The following is a 23,523-nucleotide window of genomic DNA, read 5'->3' on the forward strand; positions in this document are numbered from 1 at the left end:
AAATTGTGTCTAAAGTCTTAGTTTTTCATTCTAATTCGTTGCAAAGTCCTTGTGCTAAGCTGATTTTGATGCTTCTAGCTTTGAAGACATGGCTGTTTAGTGGATGATGAAAAGGAATGTAAATGTTTTTAGGAAGTTTTATAAAATGTCTGTTAAAGGAAAAGTACATTGTAAAATAGTTTCTAATTAATCTAAGAAGTCTAGTAAAAATATATATAGCATTGAAATAAATTTGGGAATAATCATTCATACAGGAGGCTGACCTCTTGATTTGATAGAAGTTATCTAGTCCAACCTCTCTGCAGGGGGGAGTAAGTGTACCCACGCGATGATGGAGAGTATGATTTAGGGAACCTGTTCATTTTATGGTAACCTCTATTATTTAAGACATGGCTAACTTGTACTTTTACTATTAGGATTTAACTTACAGCAACTTCAAAAGTGACCAGTTTTCTTTATGTTCAAACAATGAGCACGATCCTATTTTATGTTATCAGAGTCAGACTCTTCCTGGGAATGCAACCCATCCCTAATTAAGAGGAACTGTCCTTTATCTTTTTAAAAAGCATCAATCTACTCTGTCTATATAAAAGGTTTTCTTAGTGAAATGATTTCAGTTGACTTAAGAGATGTGTCCCCTGTTTTTCTTTTTCAAATGTCTCTATTGATAGTTTTCAAATGTTGGCAGGTATTGATGTATTAAAAAGTGAGCTCCTATTGAAAGAGACAGTAACATCTTTCACGGTTATGGAGATACTGAAACAGTGACAGGTACTGTATATCTAAAAATTGCTTTGAATATATCATTATAGTAAATATTTTAACTAAACTATAAACTAATTACTGCAGTTTTCCTTTGTTTGATCTTTCAATAATGATTTCCAGTCGAAATTCTGTCTGCACATTAAAACTATGCTGTATGGTAAGAGTTGCATAAACAAGGAAATCTTTCTTCTTAATTTAGGATTTAGAATACTTGTCTGAAGGTCTTGAAGGACGTTCTTCCAATCCAGTTGCAGTACTTTTTGATACACTGCTTCACCCAGATGCTGACTTTGGCTATGACTACCCACCAGTTCTGCACTGGAAACTAGAACAGCATCATTATATTCCCCATATAGTGCTTGGCAAAGGACCACCTGGTGGGGCTTGGAATGTGAGTAAACTTTTCATTTATATTCCTCTAGCTTGATGGGTTTGTATTTGAGATTTTTTCTGAGTATGGGACTGATTTGTAGATGTGATGGGAATTGCAGCTTCAGCCTTTTGACCTACCAAAGCCCAAATGTTTGACAGCTTCCAAAATGAGGGCCTAAAATATATTCAGGAAATTTTAAATGCTGTGGGATTAATTTGCTAGCATACAGAACTCTTTCTGTTATTTCAATTTTATGATTCTTTATTTTTTGTGTAAATAATCTTCAGCAGTAAAAGTAAGGGGACACTACATTTGTGTGGAACATAGATAACTTGGGACTGAAATGAATGAGAACCCTCAAAATGAGGAGCATTTGAGAGGTCTTGTTGCATCTACCCAACAGCTCTGCAGATCCCATTACTTCTGCATGTGAACTAATTACAATTTTTATGTTCCACTGTCAGACTACACACAGAATTTTGATTCATAAGAACCAACCATATCGCTGACCTAGCCGTTTCTGAATCAGACTTGTATTTTAATACTGATATCTTGGGGTTCTGTCTGTGTCTTGTAACAGATGAGCAATTTACAAAAGTTTTCTGTAATTTTAAAAGGACATAATCCTTTTAGGATAAATCCCACGTTTGGTGGTTGCTAGTTATTTTTAACTGTTAGAAAAGGTGTTTTTTTCATATTGTAAACATACCAAGTGGATTTTAATGTATTCATGTCCTTGTAACTTTGTGAACTCAAACACAACAGCACGGTACAAATACTAATTAGAATCTGAAAGTGAATTTGTCCTTTCAGTTTTCAGTTTTAGTATCCCTTTAAGTATTATTGGAATCCAGTTTTGATTCACTGTACTTCATGTTCATGGCACAGTAGACTAGTCTTGGTGTTTTACTTATTTTTGCATTTAAAGGTTTTAAAAAAGCTATTCTGAGGCTTTTTGAAAACCCCTGCTGTAAAGGGAAGCCCTGCCTCTTATGGAAGATGCTTTCTGTGTCATCAGTAGGTGGCAAAGACTGTAGTAGATAGAAGAGGCAGTATAGGTTACCTGAAGACAAGGCTATGGCTGTTGCTTGTTCCATTACCACATTGTGTCATAATTTTGCGGTAACTGTACCTTTGACTCTCTCCGTGTCTGCTCAAGGAATGTCTCCTTAGGTCTCAAGCCTCTAACAGTCACCTCTCTCTGGGCAGGGACCTGCATCCCTCTCCCTCCAGACCAAGGCTTTAGATTGCAGCTCCTGGCAACTCATTAATTATCCCAGCAGGGCTGACCTAGCTCAGCATCTGCAGTTTCATACTCGCTCTCTCAAGGGTGAAGACACTGGTTCACCAGTGACCAAACAGACTTACTCAGAATACAGTAAATTTATTTTTAGGTCAGAGGCATTACAGAGAAAATGTATCCTAAGCAACAAAAGGTCTAAATGCATACTTAAGCTTACTAAAGGTCTCTTATCTTTCTTATAGAGACCTTGGCAGATTCCAGTCCTTCAAACCCTTCAGCAGAGTTTTTTCCTCACTTGGTTAAAAGTTCATGTCAGTTTGCTGGATCAAAATGAGTCCCTCTCCCTAGTCAGTTCACGCTGGCCCTGGATACCACAAGTTCTTTCTTTGTTTCCCAGGTCTCTTGAGCCTGGTCTGAATCAGTATAGGCTATTCACCACACAGGGTGATACTTCTCTGGATATATGCCTGTCCCAGCATCTGCAGTAATTACACACACACCCCCACCCCAATTGATTATAGTTCCTGGACAGAGCTCGGTAACCCCCCAGCCAGCCAGCATGCAATCCCTGGCCCACAGAGGTGTAGATAACATTTATAAATTTGATACAGTAGTCTCAAACATATGCCTATGTTTGTTTGTTACATCTGTTAGAGGGATTGTCAAACCTTTTTATAAATGGATCACTAATAGAGGAAATTTCTCGTTGACCACTTCCCTGCTTACGTGATGTTGTCTGGGCTACTTCCTCTTCCACTAGCAATTGCAAAACATCCTTATGTCAGCTTTAGCAATTGCTTATTTTCCTAATATTAGTTTTTACATGTATTTCTTTTCTTTTCTTTTTTTTTTTTTTTGGCTGTCTTCGTAATGCAGTTTACAGCTGGAAAGCAGCTGGAAACAAGGAAGAGAATCAGCTCATGCAAACAGCCAACTCTTCATAAATCACAAGCAGTAGTTGCAGACAACATGTGGTCCATGGACCACAATTTGGGAACCACTGCATTAGCAGTAGTCCTGAGAAATTCAGTTCAGGGCAGATAAAATGGATGGACTTCTATTTTGTTATCAACTGTGGTAACCTGTTTATTGTCATATTTGCAACACTCTGTTTGTTCTGAATTCTATGCTAGGAAGCAAATTTTAACAGAAGAGGAACAAAACAATGTTCAGCTTAGTTTAACAGGGAACTTTCCTTCTGGCTATATTCTTTTGCTTATAAATATGGCTTGATAACTTTTCTTTTATTAAGATTCTTTTCCATATCTCACCTCATGTTCATTTAGGATACTGTAGAAGCCATTAACTAATTAATCTATTGTTTAAATTCAGAGATGTGGTGTTCTTGTGTCTAAGCAAAATTTCAAAGTTCATGCGTGTATACACACCACCAACCATCAATTCAGTATTCTCCCTACTCTAGCTGATTTTGTGATCCCAGCTAAATTCATGGAACAGATAACAAAGAATTTTAGGTTAAAAATATAATTAATTCCTGTCAGCATGGTTTCATGGAAGGTAGGTCTTGTCAAACAAAAACCTGTTGTCTTTTTTTTTTTTTTTTTTTAAACAAGATTACAGGTCTAGTTGATAAAGACAAATGTGTTGATACAGTGTACTTGGATTTCTCTAAAGCATTTGATTTAGTACTATGTGACATTTTGATTTTAAAATATGCATGATATGGAACTAGCATGACACACATTAAATGGATTACAAACTGGTTCACTGATAAATCTCAAAATGTAGTTGTTATTGGAGTCATCAGTGAGAGAGCCTGTTTCTAGCAGGATCCTCCAGTGATCAGTTCTTGGTCTAGAGCTATCTATATTTTATCAGAAATCTAAACAGTGATATAAAATCTTTGGCAATTAGGTTTGCAGAAGACACAAAGATTGATGGAGTACTAAATAATGAGAAGGACAGATTATTGTTACAGAGTGGTCTGAATTGCCTGGTTAAATGGTCACAATTCAATAAAATGTATTTTAATATGGTCAAATGCAAGGTAATATATCTGGGAACAAAGAATACAGGCTATACCTACAGGATGGGAGACTGTGTCTTGGAAAGCAGTGACTTGGAAAAGGATGTAGGAAGGTCATTGTAGATAATGGCCTTAACATGAGGTCTCAGTACAATGCTCTGGTGAAAAGGGCTAATATGATCTTTGGATATATAAAAAGGAAAATATCATTTAGAAGTAGGAAAGTGTTCTCGCCTCTGTGCACAGCATTGATTAATTCTGATGTCTACGCTTCAAGAATGATGTGGAAATATTGGAAAGAGTTCAAAGAAGGACCACAAAAATAATCCAGGGGTTGGAAAGCAAGATTTAGGATATACAATTAAAGGCGTTCAATCTATCCATTGTATCTCACTCTGTCTAGGTATTTGCATGTGGAAAAGATACCTAATAATGTAGGAGGCTTTTCAAACCTGCTGACTAAGACATAACAAGATCCAATGGCTGGAAATTGAAATTAGACAAATTCATTGTTGAAATAAGATGCATTTTCCTAACAGTAAGGGTGATTAAATATCAAGAAAGTTTATTGGGTAGGTGGTGGACTCAGTATTGCTTTGAGTCTTTAAAATGAGATTAGATAATGTTCTAAAATATATTCTTTAATCCATCTTCTGGGAGAAGTTCTATGGCCTAAGTATAAGGAGGGTGGGGCTCGATGGTTGTGGTAGTTCCTTCTGGTATCCAAGTCTGTGAATACTCCTGTTAATTCTCTAACTTCATTGGCCATAGAGAAAACAGGAAGTTCTGCATTGCCCTTAATCTGCTCATAATATTTACAGTTTTGTATTAAGATTAACTGTAATCAAATTCCATGCTTCAGGGCTTCAGTCAGTTACCTGCAAGGATCAGGAGGGTATTTTTTCCCCCTAATGCACAATTGGCCAGATTAAAATATTCTAAATTGGGGTTTTTTTTTTTTTTTTTGCTTTTTGGGTTTTTTTTTTGTTTGTTTGCCTCCTCTTAAGCATCAGGGATTGGCTCAAACTGGGACAAGACATTGAATGGGGTGAACCAGTACTTTGAGGTGCTAGAGAGATCCTCTTTCTTAGAAGATTGGCTGGTGTGTCTTGCTCACGTGCTCAAGCTGATCTCCAGATTTGGGATCGAGAGAGAATTTTCTCCCAGGTCAGGTTGGCAGGGACCTTGGGTAGGTTTCATCTTGCTCTGCAGCATGGAGCATGGATTGGTTGCAGAGATGCTCTATGCATATCTCACCTAATTAATTCCCTGCTGTTGCAGGGGCTGTGGCATTGATGGTGCCTCAGTCTCTCCTGTTCTGTGCCTGTAGCACACAACAGTTTCATCTGTTCCGAGGACTGAAATGATTTATTCTAATAATCCAAGTTATTGGTTGACTGGGTGAAATTTAATGACCTGTGTATACAGGTCAGACTAGTTGATCTAATGGTCCCTTCTGGCCTTAAACTCTATAAAACAATGATCAATGCCTTATGTTTTTCTTCTTCCATAATTATATGGGATTTGGGATCTGTCTCGCAAAGCACTCATCCTTTTATGGAGGGCACTGTAGAAGTGCAAAAGGTTATATGCCTAAATAACTGTTGAAAACTACCTAACATAATGGGATATCTCAAAAGAAAACCCTTAATAGTGTGTATGTAGGAGGAGCAGTGTTGTTGAAGGGGAAGAAAAGATGCTTGTTTTCTCGGGGACATCCTTGGACAGTTTTGCAACACCTCTCAACACTCTTCCTAATAGTGTAAATCTTACTGCTTCTACCTCGTAGTTTCTATGTATTCATATATTTATCTATTATAATGGCCAAGCCACATCTGTTTCATACATTCATTGCATATATTCTTCCACTGTTCTTCCCTTCTAAAACATGTTGATGTCCTTTCACACTTCCCGATTTAAGATCGTGCAGTTTAGACACTAAAAAAAATGATTGTGCTTCCCAGAACCATGCAATGCACTTTCTTCAATGGGGCAAATAATAATAAATGGGTAGAACGCTTTTCCAGCTGTGTAATGCCCCAGAAGCTGACCTCTCCCAAGTAACAAGAAGAGAGAGTCCATCCTCCAGTATCATTCTGTAAGATGCCACTTCTAGAACTGATTTATCTCATCGTGTTATCCAAGAGGTTTCTTAGTTTTTGTTATTTGTATTACAATAGCACCTAGAGGCCCAAACTGACATTAAGTGCCCCAGCGGCCTAGGCATTGTCAAACACATAATAAGAGACAACCTCTACCCCAAGGATCTTACAACCTTAATATGCAAGATAGACAAAAGGTGGGAGAGAAAACGGAGGCTTCTGTACTAGTCCTCTATATTCCATTCTATAGCTTCTTTTGAATCTTATTACGTTCAGCACATTATGTTCAACACATCTAATGCTCCACCCTTCTAGGTAATAGGATCCCTTTTTATACTTGGCCCTTTGTTTTCTATTGATTTTTTTGCTGTAATATTTTTCCCTATATGTACATCATATATCGAGTCTGATTAGCACACAATGAAATCATTAAGAGTTTTTTTTCCATTGATTTTGATGGAAGCAGGATGAGGTTTACTGTTTGTATTCCTGTTTCCCTCATCCTTAGGGACCCAAACTACCTCTAACCTTTGGGACTTCTGACCTTGGCCACAATATTGAGCCTGTGAATTGTCCTGGTCGTTAAAGTTTTGAACATGGGTTGTACTTGTGGCTCTTCTGTGCCTAGGGTAGCCACCTGAAAATGCCAAGGTCAGGGCAGGCTGCAAAAGGAGAGCAGATTCTCCCAGCTCTGGTGGGTGACACTGAAGTCAGACTTCCCAACCAGCCACAAACTGCACTTCTAATTTCCCAATCCGGTTATCAAGAAGCCAGAACACAAATACACACAGCCCCCTTTACTACAATTCAGTCTCTGGCTCCCAATCAGCCACTAGGTCCAGTAAAGAGACCAGTTATTTAAACTCTATGCTCTTTACTAAAAAGGTTCCCTCTGATCCCAAAGGGTCAGCCACAGTACCAGATCAATATAAGTTTGGATCTTGCCCAACATACCATGCTGCCAGCCAATCCTTTAGTAACTAAAACTAAAGGTTTATTATAAAAGAAAGAAACAAATCATAAGATAAATGTTAAAGGATTAGAGCAATCAGATCCATACAAATGATTTGAAAGTCCATACACATCAGGTTTCTAAAAGAATTGTGGAGTTTGCAGGCTTGTATAGTCCTCTGGTATACATCCAGTACTTAGATGGGTCTCAGTCCTTTGTTTCACAGCTTTAGTTCAGTTGCAGATAATTGATCCAGAGGTAGGTTGGTAGCTGAAACTGAATCCCGACTGAAAGACAAAATGGCTTCCCCAGGCCCCTGCCTTATATACCTCCTGGCCCTGGCCATGCTGTTTGTGGAGTTTTACAGGAACTAAGATGGAGTCCAGAGTTACATGGGCAAGTAGTCCAGAGTCACATGGGCAAGTCTTGGTGACTCCTCAGGTATATTCCTGACTTCTCCCCCTGGGCCCCTTGCACCTGGGAATGTCTTAGTGGGCCATTAAGCAGGCTATTGTCCTGCAGCCATCCTGTTTGAGTTGTTACCCAGACAGCACAATTTGAAATGCTGATATATCAAACATATCCATAACTTCCATCTCACATATAATACATGAACATAAACATCATCATCTTACTTAGCACATTATAGCCTTTCTAACTATACCTGACATGGCCTATCTCACATGAATTATTATAATTTTGACATATTGATGTTAAACAATATAACAAATGCCCCCTTCCCCCCCCAGCCAGTGTGACAGTACTGTAATGGTGCTCTCTATCACCACCCCTCTTTTGTTGTCCACCTGTCCTTTGCTCCTTTATTGTGACCAGACACTACTAAACAAAGTCCTGTATCTTAGATATTTCTATTTTATTGGTGTCCCAGCACCCATTTTTCTTATTTCTAGTTCCATGCTTGCAATATCTTGCTTTATCTTTTTTTATCTTTTCTTTCCAGTTGTACTTTCCTCATCTGTAATTCTTCTGCTATTTGCCAATAAATTTATTTATTAGACCTCATGATCAAACTGAATACTTTATTTCCTAATTGTAATATGAAATTTTGTTTTATTTTCAGTCCACATACTGATAGAACATCATCCTTTTTATTTCTGGATAACTGCAGTGGAACCACTTTAGCAATATTTAGAAGAAATATACTTTTATAAAATAATTTTAAAATGTACCTGACAGATTTAGTTTGATTTTTTTCCTCTCTCCTATCCCTGTAGACTATGGAAGATTCCATGCTGACAATCAGTTTTGGGGACTGGATGGAGTTACCAGGACTCAAGTTTAAGGATTGGGCAGCTGGTAAACGCAGGTAAAGATACTAAGTTTCTTAAAGTGATAGATGTATAAAATGTGACTGTTGTAAATAGAATTTTTTTTAAAAATGTGAAACCTAGATAATAATTTTAATAATTACAGGGGCGTGTCTCTTTCCTTGAATGCATTACACAGTGGTACACTTTATTTAACAAAACGGAAACTGGTCATTATAGTTTCAACTGAAAATTGTCTTAATTATAAACTTGTGTGTGCATAAAGCAGATTGGTAAACTTGCTTTGTATTTAATCTTGTTATTCAAGGTCTCTGACTGAAAGTTTTCAACAAGTGCATGTGGTCATTCACTTGTTTTCTCATGCTATTATGCCAAAATGAAATTAGTCACTCTTGTCTTTTTCTTTTAAACTCCTCTTTCTCTCAGAAGTTTACTGAATGGAATTTCAGGGCCACTTTAAAGTGGATCTGACAGTAGCTTTTCAAAACAAATATTATATAAATATAATAGTGCCCCATTATAAAGTATGAGCCAAATGATATATTTAAAAATGGATTGTGTTTTGTAGACGTTTCTGGAGTATCAATGCTTAAGTGATTAATATTTGGAGTAGTTACATTGTGCTGATTAAAACCCCTGTCTTAAAAAATGAACCTTAGTACTATCTGAAATCATAGCTACAGCCTTGCTTTTTAATTAAAAAGCAGTTGCTAGTACTCTTAATTCATGCTGTGCTTACGAACAAGTCCTATAAGTCTACTGTGTTAAAGTGCTTACTACCATGAAATCAATGGCATTACTCTTGGGAATAAACACTATGTATAGTAGTGTTTGCAGGATTGGGCTCATAGATAGAAGGCGTAGGAATTATTAATGATGAGGATACATCTGTTTGAAGAGGTTTTAAGGAGAGATTGAAGGAAGAGAATGATGAGGAAAAGGAGACTTAGGATATAGAAGGCAGCATGAAAGAGCACAAAAGAGTGGAAAAAGAACTGAATGGAGGAGTAAGAGTTGGAAAGAGCATAAGAAGCAGAAGAGGGAATGGCAGGGGAAGGGGGTGCTAAGAGAAATTAGATCAGGTATGTTGGTAGGGGGAAGACTGTGGTGGGGGTTAATAGGTGAGGCTAAGGAGCTAGAATTTAGTACACAGTAAGATAGGGCTCCAATGGGGGAACTCATGTGGTGAGGATGTGATCAGAATAATGGAAGATGATAGTTTTGGCTCTTTTACACAGACTGGAGAGGGAGGGTTGAGACACATCATGCGTCAAAGGCTATAGTCAAAAAGGTGAGAGAGAACCAGGGCATAACTTTTTTTTTTTTTCCTTTCTTTCTGGCAAAGGGAAGGGAAAAGAAATCCAGTGTCTCCCTTTCTTTTATGACTTGGCACTCTCAGTTGTGGCCCTTCTGGGAATGAGGATTTATGCAAGGGCAAAAGGGAGTTTTGAGGACTTTGCAACTTCATGGCTTTTCTTTTTTTAAAGGAAAACTGCAGTGATTAGTTTTGCCTTATGCCTTTGCACTTACACTTGTACGTAACTTTCTCACAGCCTTAAATAGTAGTTTTCACATGCATAACATTTACTCATGTGGTTAAGTTTTTGCAGGATCAGGATTTTAGATAGGAAACCAATAATGGGTATTTAAAAAAGAATCACTGAATTTTTAAAATATATATAGTAGAAATAGATAGTTAACTGTCTTTATAACTCTTCATATCTTTTCATGTTAGCTTCCTTTATACTAATCTTTCCCAGAAAGCTGTCCACTCTGAGAATGCAAATCACATATGCATAAAAGAGCATAATTTCACAGTTGTACGGTCTACGTATTTTAATTATGCTTCTGGTTTTTTTTAAGTTATCCTTTCAACTTTGCATGTATGCTCTTGGTCATACATATCCTATTTAAATCAATGAAAAAGTCCTGATCAAGATGGCAACTTCCTATTTGTTTTCATTTATATTCAACACACTTACAGTATTTATTTATTTATTCTCTTAGAGGTACTGATCAGAATACATTGTATTTTACACTTTAACTCGGTCATGTAGTTCTATTGTACATGATAAGTTGCAGGGCTGCTACATTCAGGTTCGGCTCTTGTACCATATATGGACTGGCTACAGAGCTTCCTTTAAAGCGAGATTCACCAGAGATATGTCTTCCTTAAGATCATTTAATGCACAGTTGGCTGTAGCTTATTACTAGCTCAGGTAAGGATATTATTCCGAGACTGTGCCAATACAAACAGAGGCCAAGATTGAGCCCCATACATTTTGTGTATGCACAATAGACACATTCCACTTAAGTCTTAAAGGAAAACAAATATTGTTTAATTATGAATGGGCCAAATCCAGAATTTTTTAATAAAAGAAGAGCAATATTAATCTCCAGTGTTCACCCCCTGAACATTTTCAGTGGTTTTGGATCTGTGTAGTAGAACCAATAAATTCTACCATACCAGCACCTGACTAGCATTTTGGATTTAGCTCAAGCTCTTTGCAAGCCACTTCAAAAACCTTGTTTTCAGTTTCAAAAGATGAGTGAGCATTGCTCGTGGTCAGATGCCTTTTGTAAGTGAAAACAAAAGTTTTTAAATGGCTGCAAGGACTTTGCTGCTTCTTTAAAGCTTATTCAGTATGGTAATCAAGAGACATAGTGGAGTCCAATATCAATATTATGTCATACAATAATGACTTTTGTTTACCAAATGTTTACAAAGGGTCTACCACTCACCCGTGTGGGATTAGCAAGATACTGGTGCTTGTTATTACTCAGAAAACACTGGTAAGATATTTACAGGAGATAATCGAGGCATTGTGACCTTTGTTATGAAGGGATTTAAAATGAGACAGTACATGTTTTACAGAACTAAATATTTTAAAAATAAGATTATAACAACTAAGTGGTACATTTACAATATTAGGTTGTAAAAAATTAAAAGTGTAGCATATCAGAGGTAAGCATTTTTAATTTAAATATAACAGAAAATTAGAATATAAACAAATCAAATATAGATGAATTTAACACACAGGTCATCATGAAAAGCTTATAGTATTTATGGAAGAGGATGAAATAACTGCTCCCACTGATTTCAACCGAATCAAAGTTTAGCCAGTGCTGAGATCTTTCGAAAATCCTACCAGGCATCCCTATCAGTCTACTATCCTATAATTCATATAAGCTTACTGTTATGCACAGGTTAACTTTTTATTCTTCTTCTAGTGCTTGCTCATGTCGATTCCAAGTAGGTGTGCGCGCTACGTGCACAGTCACCGGAAGGCTTTTCCCTTAGTGGTTTCTGTAGGGTCGGCTCTGGAGTCCCCTGGAGTCTGCCTTCATGGCGCTCTGGATAGGGTTCTATATAGGCCCCTTCATGGAGCCCTATATAGGACCCTGCTGACTTACCTCTACATACCTACCTACCTGCCCTGCTCTTCAGTCCTTACTGCCCATGATGATTGCTGGAAAATCGACCTATTCTTGGTTTGCAAGCGTCCCCTTCTCTAGCAGTTATCGAACTGTCACCTGTAAATAGTTAAATAGTCTGAATTAGTTGTAGTTAGCTAAGACCTCACTTATCACGGTCACCTCCCCGTTCCCCAGGGCTAGGGCAGGCCTTATTCTCCCAGTTTTAAACTGTGTGGGACCTGTAAAAAGCCCATGCCCAGGAGCGATCCCCGTACCCCTTGTCTTAAGTGTCTCAGGGAGACCCATCAGAGGGATCACTGTAAGATCTACAGGGAATTCCACCCAAGGATGAAGAAAGAGAGGAGCCAGAGACTGAAGTTTATTCTTATGGACGCTGATCTCCGGCCACCACCAGGTCTGGCCGAGCCAAAACCCAGTACGTCAGCCTTGGCTCGGAGCACACCAGGTTCTACCAGTCCCAACAGATCCAGGAGTACAGCTGTAAAAGAGACAGGAATTATAGGAAGAAAACCTCTCAGTCTTCCACCAGCCCTGGGGCAGGTCTGGCAAGACAATCCTCCAGCCTCAACCATAATTTTGAGGGTGCACCTGAGGACGGCGTTCTGACCCAGGACTCAGATCCTCCACCCCTATTCTTTTTAGGCCAGTTATCCCACTTCTACCAGGCGTTTCTTTGATTCATAGTCAACCAGACTCACTACCAATTCATGATACTTCCATTTGGCCTTTCAGCAGCTCCCAGAGTCTTTGCCAAGTGTATGGTGGTTGTAGATGCATTCCTTAGAAAGTGGAAGGTACAAGTCTATCTGTACCTCGACAACAGGCTGATCAAAGGTCGCTCCAGGGAACAAGTGGAAGCAGACATAAAATTGATAAGGTCAACCGTTGTCAGGTTGGGTCTCCTGGTCAACGTGCAGAAATCGACTTTGACCCCCTACTCAGAGAATAGAATTCATAGGAACCGTGCTAGATTCAAACCAGGCCAGGGCTTATCTCCCGGACTCTCGATTCTGGACCATATGCTCCATCACGGAAGAGTGGAAGCAGTACTTCACCACCACGGCCGAAACTACCTGAAACTACTGGGGCATCTAACTGCATGCACATACGTCATCCAGCATGCCAGGATGTGTCTCAGACCATTACAGTCTTGGCTAGCTTCAGTTTATTATCCATCCCGAGACCACATTGACAGGGTAGCCTTGCTCCCTCCTCTGTGTTAGAAATGCTCTGCTGGTAGCTCAACCCGCAGTCATCTGTGCAGGAGTGCCCTTTTCCGCACTTCCCCCTCACTGTCCCTGGTCACTGATGCCTTGGCGATGGGCTGGGGAGCTCATTTAGGAGTTCTCAGAACCCAAGGCCTCTGGCCCCAGGCAGAGCTCTCACTCCATATCAGTGTGAGAGACCAGAGGGCGGTACGGTTAGCCTGGCAGGCCTTCCTAGCCCATCTGGAAGGGAAATCAGTAAAGACAAACAATTCAAAAGCGATATTCTATATAAATAGACAGGGTGTCTCTCTCCTGTGTCAGAAAGCCCTCAAATCGTGGGACTTCTGCATAGCCCACTTGATTCACTTAGAGGCCACCTACCTGCCCGGGTCACAAAAGAAGTTGGCAGATCACCTCAGCAGGTCTTTCTCCAACCACGAGTGGTCTCTCTGCCCGGATGTGGTGAATGACATCTTCCAAAGTTGAGGAATTCTGTGCATAGACTTGTTTGCATTGAGGCACAACAGAGAGTGCATGCAGTTTTGCTCCTTCCAGAATCACAGCCTGGGATCAATCGCGGATGCATTCCTCATCCTTTGGACAGACCATCTGTACTACGCGTTTCCGCCAATCCTGCTAGTTCACAAGATCCTGCTCAAGATCAGGAAGGAAAGGTCCTCTGTAATTCTAGTAGCCCCAGCATGGCTGTGCTAACACTGGTACACCATGCTATTCAATCTTTCAGTGGAAACTCCTATCAGTCTGCCACTGGTGTTAGACTTAATCACGCAAGATCACGGATGCTTTCACCACTCCAATTAGAGTCTCTCCACCTCATGGCGTGGAAGCTTCATGGCTAAACCCTCTGGAGCTGGAATGTTCAGAACCAGTCAGAGAGGACCTCCTTGGCAGAAGAAAAGCTTCCGCCAGGGTCACTTACCTAGCTAAGTGGAAGAGGTTCTCCATTGTGTCATCATGGAAGGATACCTCACCAGCTCTATCATCTATACCTCTCATTTTGGAGTACTTGTTACATCTCAAACAGCAGGGGCTATCAGTGTCATTAATTAAGGTCCATCTGGCCACAATCTCGGCATTTCACCCTTGTGTAGCAAGCTGCTTGGTCTTTGCCAACCCCATGATGGGGTGTTCCCTTGAGAGTCTAGACAGACTATATTCTCAAACATATCAGCCGTTTCCCCAATAGAATCTTAACCTTGTACTGTCGAGGCTGATGGGTCCTCAGTTCAAACCTCTAGAGATCTGCTCGCTCCTCTATCTGTCATGGAAGGTAGCCTTTCTAGAGGCCATAACTTCGGCCAAGAGAGTTTCAGAACTCAAGGCCCGCATGTCTGAGCCTCTTTGTACAGTTTTTTTTCAAAGATAAAGTTCAGCTGCACCCTCACCTGGATTTTCTTCCAAAGATAGTGTCACAGTTCTACTCAAATCAGGACACATTCCTTCCAGTTTTCTATCCAAAGCCACATGCCAACAGCCGAGAACAGAGGTTACATACACTGGATGTTGGATGGGTGGGCTTTGGGCTTTTATATCAAACGTTTTAGGAAAACGACACAGCTCTTGGTAGCAATAGCAGACAGGATGAAAGGCCTTCTGGTTTTGTCACAAGGAGTCTCATGCTGGATCACGTCGTGCATCAGAATGGCGAAAATAATGGCCCCAGTGCTGACAGTTCACTCCACAAGGGCACAGGCATCCTCGGCAGCGTTCCTCACTCTGATTCCGATCCAAGACATTTGTAGAGCCATGATGTTGTCATCTATTCAGACCTTTGCGGCACACTATGCTATTTCTCAGCAAGCCAGAGACTGTGCTGCCTTTGGTAGAGCAGTATTGCAATTGGCAGGTCATTGAGCTCTGACCCCTCCTCCTATGGATCTGCTTAGGAGTCACCTACTTGGAATCAACATGAGCAAGCACTCGAAGAAGAAAAGATGGTTATTAACCTTCTGTAACTGTTCTTCAAGATGTGTTGCTCATGTCCATTCCAAGACCCATCTGCCTACCCCTCTGTTAGATCCAACTGGCAAGAAGGAACTTAAAAGGCAGGGAATAAGCATGGCCCTATACAAGGAGCCATGAAGGCACAACTCCAGGAGTCTCCAGAGCCGAACCCACGGATACCAGTAGGCGAAAAATCGTCCAGTGACTGTGGACGCAGTGAGCACACACCTATTTGGAATGGACATGAGCAACACATCTCAAAGAACAACAGTAACTGTCTTATTTGTTTAAAACTTAGAATCATAGAATATTAGAGTTGGAAGGGACCTCAGGAGATCATCTAGTCCAACCCCCTGCTCAAAGCATGACTAACCTCAGCTAAATCATCCCAACCAGGGCTTTGTCAAGCCGCAGCTTAAAAACCTCTTAACAATGTAGATTCTTATTTATATTTCCCAAGTAAAACAAGAATTTTGTTTCCATGTGTATATATGGCAATAAGATGATTCTTTTTCTTTTTTTTAATTGTTCAAGAAAATTAATACTGCAAAATGCTTTTAGGAGGAAACATAATGAACACTAAGTTTTTCTTTTCTTTAAAAAAAAAAAAAAAAGGCAATTCCCAGACAAAAACATTAATAGTTAAGCTAATATAACATTTGTCTAAAAGCACAATATATCTCCAATATCATTAGATGGAAAAAATATTTCAGCACTTGTTACTTATCTATACCTTCTTCAGTTTTAAAGCACCACCACAGCAGCTTGATTTAGGTAAGCAACCATAATCAGTTATCCCAGGGGTCCATGCAACACTATAAATTCAGGGGAGGGGCCTACAATGCATCTGCAGATTTTATATTCATCCCTGAATTTTCTTTCTATTCTGCTTAAGGAGCTACCTCAAAACATACAAATGGCAAAAATAAGGTATATGTATTATAAATAATAGATGGATTTTCTATATGCTTTACAATGCAACAGGTTATGGATGAAACTTGTGACAATTTTCTGAGCTGCTTTATTTTAAATATTGTGTGTAAATTACTGGCATTTAAAAAGAACAAAGGTTAATAAAGGAGACATTTTTAATTTCTGTCCAGAGTCCTTACTAGTAGTGCACTGAACAGACATGCAAGGAGTACTTATATTGCTCCCCACACCAATGGGGCACAGGAGTGTCTCAAGTACGCAGTCAACTCTGGATGGGAGGGAATATTTCATTCTGCCAGCAGAGAAACCCCTATTTGGATAACAGTATTTCATAGGTAGCATAATCCCTGCTTTAGCAGGAATTAAAAAGAGATGGGTTCTACCATGGGAAGACCGGTGCTTTGTCTAGTCAGGCAGAAGCAAGTTTCATAGAGGAGGAACACATCTTGTAATAGAATGCTAAACTGTGTTACACTATTCAACCACTAGGTGCCACCATGTGTAACACACCTTAACTGAAAAGTTCCAGAGGGGTAGCCGTGTTCGTCTGTATACAGCAAAAACAACGAGAGTCCTGTAGCACTTTAAAGACTAACAAATTTAATTTCTGCAGGCATAAGCTTTCGTGGGTTGCAACCCACTTCCTCAGATGCAAGAAACAGAAATAGGTAGAGCCAAGAGTGCATTAAAGCATCTTATAGAAGATGCATCTCTGGTATACCTATAAATAAAGCTCTGTAGCCAGTGTATGTCTGGTGCAACAGCCTGACTTGCTAGTAGCAGCCCTGCAAACTACCATGTACAAAAGAAGTACATGACATAGTGTCAGAAGTAAAGGTAGCTCTGAACTGGTGCCAGAGGAGACCAGAAACAGAAGGAAAGTATCAACAAAGGTTGCAAACAGAAGAGGAAAAAAATCAACAAAGGTTTGAGGATCTCATCAACATCACTCTTCAGTGCCTCAGAAAATGGAGAGACTGGAAGCAGCATTTTGCAAGGTTTTGCATTGCTTCTAAACTCCACCGAGAAACTGAAGAGATATAGGTATCCCCTAGGCTATGGGGAAATAGGCAGAGCATATCTTTAAATCTTTTACCATTACTGACAACACTCACAAAGACTATGAAAGAGTTCTGGCTACGTTTGAATTGATGCATACTTTATACCTCAGAGAAATCTGGTTTATCAAAGAATGTGTTTTCACCAGTGAATTCGACAACCAGGGAAATCTGTTGAATTTTTTATCAGAGCTTTGCATGCATTGGCAGAAAACTAATTTGGGGACTGTCCAACATGAAAATATTAAGGATAGATTGATTATTTGCCTGACAGATAAGTCTTTCACAGCAACTACAATTAAAGAAAAACTTAACCCTAAATGCAGCTACCCAAATAGCAAAGCAGTCTGAACTTGTGAAGCAGCAAAACAAACTTGACAAACCTGAAAAAACAAACTAGCTTAGAAGCTGTAAACCGACACTGCATGAGTGCTAAAAGTAATGTGCTAAGAGACAAAGGTGTAAGGGGTCAAATGCACAAAATAAGGACATTTTAAAGTTGTTTGCTGTACTAAGGAAGTCAGAGAGCTTATTACGATTACAGACAGTCCAGAGTCATTGTTTCTGGCATCTGTCAAATGTGATGACACAGAGCGTGCCTGGAGAATGAAACTGAATATTCATGGAAAGACTACTGACTTTAAAATTACCTCATAAGTGGATGTGATAGCCATATCAGAAGGGACTTAGAAACATCTTCAACCTTTCCCAGAACTAAAATCACCTGACACAGCCCTGACTAGCCCTGGAGGTAGTCTGAACTGCACAGGCCAGTTCACCACAGAAACAGTGTTAATGCACAAGGTTAATGCAATTTAACCCAATTACTAAATATGTTCTTGAAAAAAAATTAGTAGTAGCAGGCACTCTGTCTCAGAGCCCAGCATCACACTCAAACACTCATGAGCTCAAAGATGACAAAGTCACATGTTATGGCTGCATACTGACTACTGTCAGAAATGAGACTACATCAGCTACAGAAAGCAGCCTCAAAAGACACACATCAAGAGGTTCCAATTTATCTTAATGTTGGTTGCTCCACGTATCTAAAGGAAACTAAGGAAGTGATGGCTGTTTTGCAGCATGTGGATTATTAAGCAAGTCAAATGGACTCATGAGTCTAGGTGATTGCATCATAATTCAAAACGAAATGAGAGGAGAAATCCTAAATCTCATCCATGAAGGACTCACTAAATGCCGTGCATGGGCCAACCAATCAGTGTAGTGGCCAAGCATCAGCAAGGACAAAGATAGAACTAAAAGACCAACACAAGGCAAAGAAACTTTAATAACATATCTACTAGGCAGACTTTGGAAGAGACTAGCTGCAGATTTATGTGACTCCAGTGGACATCATTATGTGGTCATCGTGGATTATTTTTCCAGGTATATATAAATGTATTTGAAAGACATAACATCTTGCAGTGTTATCAAGAAACTGAAGTGCACTTTTGCTCATTCTGGCATTCCAGAACAACTAGTGACTGACAATGGACCACAATTCACCACAGCAGAATTTAAGTCACTCTAAATGAAATATGAGTTTGATCATATTACTAGCAGCCCACGTTACCTACCAGCAAATGGAGAGGCTGAGAGAGCTGTGCAAACAGCCAAGAAAACCCTACAGCTGGAAAATCCATTCCTTGCTCTTCTAAGCTACAGATCAACACCAATAGAAGCTACTAGATATAGTCCAGCACAATTCTTGATGGGATGGCAACAAAGAACTACTGTTCCGATTTTGGAAGAGGGCCTATCTCCAAAGTGGCCAGACGTGAAGACTGTAGCCACATTGGATTAAAAAGGCAAAAAGAGCTTACAGACACTTTTACAAAAGACTTCACTCAGTTAAGAGAATTGCAGGGTCTAGAACCTAGTGACCATGTTTGTATCAAATAGGATGGAGAACTCTAGCTGTCGTAAAGAAAAAAATAATCACTCTGGTCAGCATTCCTCAACTTGGGTGTCCTGACCCCAAAGGGCATCACAAAATTATTGTAGGAGAGAGGGAGGGGTCATGAGATCACCTTTATCCTTGCCTTCAGAGTTGGGTGGCCGGAGAGCAGCAGCCACCGACCAGGTGCCCAGCTCTGAAGGTAGTGCCACCGCCAGCAGCAGCGCAGAAGTAAGGTTGGCATGGTATAGTTAGTTAGCTTCATAAGGATCTGCACTGATGCCGCGAAAGCTGTGTTCGATACCAAGAGATTGCGGGGGAGAGGGCGTCATCACAGCCTGAAATACTTTTAAATGGAGAATGGGAATTGGCTTTGGATGCAAAGGGAAAGCAGTGCCTGTAGAGGCTAGTAAGGGGGAAAAATGCAGAGTAAGAGCATCAAAAACTACAAAGTTGGACTCAAATCATTCTTCATAAGTCAAATTAGTTTTGTTACTATGTTTGTAATTAATTTGAGAACTGCATAACAAAAAAAATAAATGTAGGAATGTGAAAATCAGTGCAAACTGTTAACTTTTTTTGGATCAGTCTATTTCTGAAGACCATGATGTATCAACATTTTAACTTGTGGCTCATTTATCCAATAGAAGTGGGCAATAGCTTTTTCTATGTAACAGATTGGTCTTTTCCTTCTGATTGTTACTGCTCAGACTTGTCCATATTCAATTTATTTCCCATGTGTTTTCTACATTATTATAAGTTTTCATCTCGCTTCTTATCTTCATGTCCATTCAAAATGTCTTTCATGTTTGTGTTTCTGCCCTTGGTTCCCATCTTGTCCTTAGCAAGCCTTTAGGACTATACTAATAAATTTATCCTTCAAAGCAATCCCAAACTGTACCCCATCCTGCCCTCATCTCCTCCTCTTCTCCCTCCAGCATAGCTTATGTCACCGCTCCTCATGTTGTTTATGCAGAGAGAATTTTCTTAAAGCACAGCAGCCATACATATTATTTTAAGCAAATTAATAGACCATTGAAACTTCTGTCATGCCTAATGTATATTAGCATGTCAGGTGATGTATTGGAAAAGTTGTTACCTGGTGCATTCCTTTCTGAGGATGACTTATCCTGCAAGCTAAGATTTTTGGGATGCACCTCTATTCCTGCAAATACCATAGGCAGCTCAGACTTGTTCACAGAGCTCTGGGACTTAGCCAACCCACCTCCACCTTCTGTGCCAGATGAGTTTTTCCAAAGTTGTATGGATATACTATATCCTTTAATTGATTAAATATAATTCTCAAGAAGAACTTGTTCAGCTGTATTACAGGTGGAATTTGGGAACTACACACATACTTAGTGTTCTGTAACACTTTAAATTAAAAGACCATGTTTCTCAGGCTTATAACTTTGCTGAATTATAACAATTTGGGATGCAATTTTCCATGCCAGGTGCCTTGCACAGGCTGAATTTTTGTGGGAGATTTCAGCAAAATACAGTTCAGCTGCTTCTGAGAATGAGGTTGGGGAGAAATATAGTTTTGCTGATATTTTTAAAAATAATTTACAACTGTTTCTTTAAGTGGCATCAGGGATTGCTTTTTGCTGTGCCTATGACAATTCACCCAGATTTGGCAGAGTTATATAAATCTTAGAAGTTGTATGCTGGCTGCTAAAATCTTTGAAGAGTCTGTTTATACTGGACATGTTCTAGCCCAGGGCCGCAGAAGCTGAATAGGACATTTCCTGCTATGCTTCTTCCATGGACTGCTGCAGTAGTGATAGCTAAAAGACCGTGCTTTCAATATACCTCCTTCTGGTGCCCAAGTAATGAGGAGAAAAGATGACAGCAGTTGAGTGCATGGGATTATGGGTAGACTAGGGAGTGCAGGCTCAGAGGGTTAAAACCAGGGAGAGGAGGAGTGGAGAGACAGGAGCAGAAGTAGTGATACAGCAGGCTGAGGGAAGTAGGAGCAGAAGGGGACAGGCTGGGAAGACTAATGGAATGGGGTAGAAGGTAGGGCAATTATAAGCAGGGACAGAATAGGGAGGCTTCCTCGGGCTCTTTTATCCCTTCAGAACTATGGGGTCTCTTCAGCTCTGTCTGCCCTGACTGCCTCATGTTCTGACTAGCTTCTGCAGACTTCCTAGTCACCCATGGGTCCCACAGACTCCTGCTTCTTTGAGGTGAGAAGAATAGGTTCCTGGCTCCCTTCCCACTAGTCTGGGGCATTCTTAGGGGAAAATGTCATCCATGCAGCTTTACAAAACTTGGCACCTATGCTATGTAGGGCTGGGCTGGGCGCCAGAAGGAGAATGTGAATTCTAGTTTCAGCACTTCTATTGAATGGTGTGGTAATAAATCCGTACACTTTACAACATTTGTTATTAAGTAAGGTCTTCTTTCCCTGTTTTAGGAGACAGGCGAATACAGTTCCCCTCATTTTACAGTTGGGGTATCAGAGGTTACACAGTCACTTTTGGCAGAGATGGGAATAGAAAACTAGTTTCCAAGAGAGAACTATTCTGTATGAGCACATAGTTTGGATAGTGAGTGATTATTTAAAAACAAACAAAAACCAACCACCTCCCCCTTCTCCTCCCCCCAAAAAATATAGCAGCAAGCCTGGATTCACACACACAATAAGGAGGATTAAAAAGAAATATTGAACATCTGCCATTCAGTGAGCACCATCCACCCTGTATACTGAGTGAGGCAATGATCGTATGGAAAAAATAAGATCATGTAATTAAAGATTCTGTCATGCAGATGCACAAAGGGCCAAATTATGATTGCATGAGAAACCTTATTTCTGGCATTTCTAACTTTTGTATACTTGAGATTGCAACCTTAACATTTTACTAATGTAAATATTTGGGTTTTTTTAATATAATTAACTATATGTGGGTCCTAAGAGAGTGTTCAGTAAAGATACCCAAAGACTTTTTCTTGGATGAGGCAGATGAGGAAGAAGTAGCCATAGAAACAAAATAATTTGGAGACAGATTGGTGTGCAAGTGTAGGCCTAAGAGTCCACAGTTCTTGAGTTCTAACCTCAGCTCTGCCACTGACTTTCACAGCCCCACAATGAACAACAATAAGTCAGTTTCCTCGTAAAATTGAGCTCATACTTGCCTTGCTAGGTTGTAAGGATTGATTAGTGTTTTGTACAACGCTTTGTGGAGATAAAATTAGCACTTTTGTTGTGCTCTAGTTTTAAGAACTTTTACCAGTGGGATAAGTGCAGGATTATGTTTTACTGGCTGAGGGCTCAGGACTGTGTAGAGAAAAATGCAGCTTTTGGCCTGAGCCATTGCATTCTTAGTTAAATCAAAATATCTAAATGTAAATATGTATAGAATGTACATATATTGTAAAATATGTTATGCAAAACACTAGTCTTAATGCACAGTTACGGTTGAGAAATCAGGTGCTCAAGTCAGAGTTTAGGTTGAAAGCTTGACTAGTTCTGACATCTGGTACTTATGCTTTAAAATATAATCTTGTTATAAATTGTCTTAACATATAACAAACTGGAATTTATGTAGCTTTATAACAGTCTTCAGATTTTATTTTAAGTCTTAGTGAGAGCTACAAAACATGCCAAGTTTGAATAACATCATTTCAGTAATGTTGAAGTTATGAACTGAGTTTGTTGTTCTCATTTGAGATGATCTAATGACTAATTGTGAATTACTCAAAAAAAGCCATGAACATTTCAACTTGTTGACCATCTTTAAAATTAGTGAACAAATTTTCTTTTAATTTGACTTGTTTTGTATACCACACATCAAAAGTTGTATGCAGTGTTGTTGGAGCCGTATCACTCACAGGATATTAGAGACAAGGGGGGGGAGGCAGGCATATCTCCACAGCTATCAGCACCCCCCACAACACACCTTTCAAGATCCATTGGTCGTACACATGCCTATCACATGTGATGTACCTCATCCACTTCACTAAATGCCCCAACAACAACTATGTGGGTGAAACCAGACACATTTCATGAAGCGATCACTCTGACTTATTAGTCCTCATCCCCAAAGGAAACTTGAACAACACTTTCAAAAGATACGTCTGGGAGGTTAAATTCATAACTTTGCTAGACGTGAAAAATCTTGGTCTTAATAAAGACACTGGATTTATGGCCTTTTACAACAATATGTAACCCACATTTTTGTCCTATGATGAAAGGGGTGTCAACAGGCCACTTCACCTTCAATGGTCCCTTAGAATATGTACTAACTACTTATGCTAAACTATTTGTTCAACCTTGTATTTAGCTGAGACACTCAGTAATTTTCCTAGAC

General features: G+C 39.7%; 1 protein-coding gene across 1 annotated transcript in view; it reads left to right on the forward strand.

Annotated features, from left to right (window-relative positions):
* OSGIN2 (oxidative stress induced growth inhibitor family member 2) overlaps window positions 1-23,523 on the forward strand; it is a 37,562-nt gene that overhangs the window by 10,487 nt on the left and 3,552 nt on the right. The window contains exons 4-5 of the mRNA XM_067558255.1: window positions 965-1,156; window positions 8,658-8,749. Of these exons, the coding sequence (XP_067414356.1) occupies window positions 965-1,156; window positions 8,658-8,749 (284 nt within the window). The remainder of the gene's footprint in view (window positions 1-964; window positions 1,157-8,657; window positions 8,750-23,523) is intronic.

Source organism: Emydura macquarii, unplaced genomic scaffold (genome assembly GCF_026122565.2).
Source record: "Emydura macquarii macquarii isolate MOO-44397 ecotype Brisbane River unplaced genomic scaffold, CSIRO-AGI_Emac_v2 contig_1897, whole genome shotgun sequence".
NCBI lineage: Eukaryota > Metazoa > Chordata > Testudines > Chelidae > Emydura > Emydura macquarii.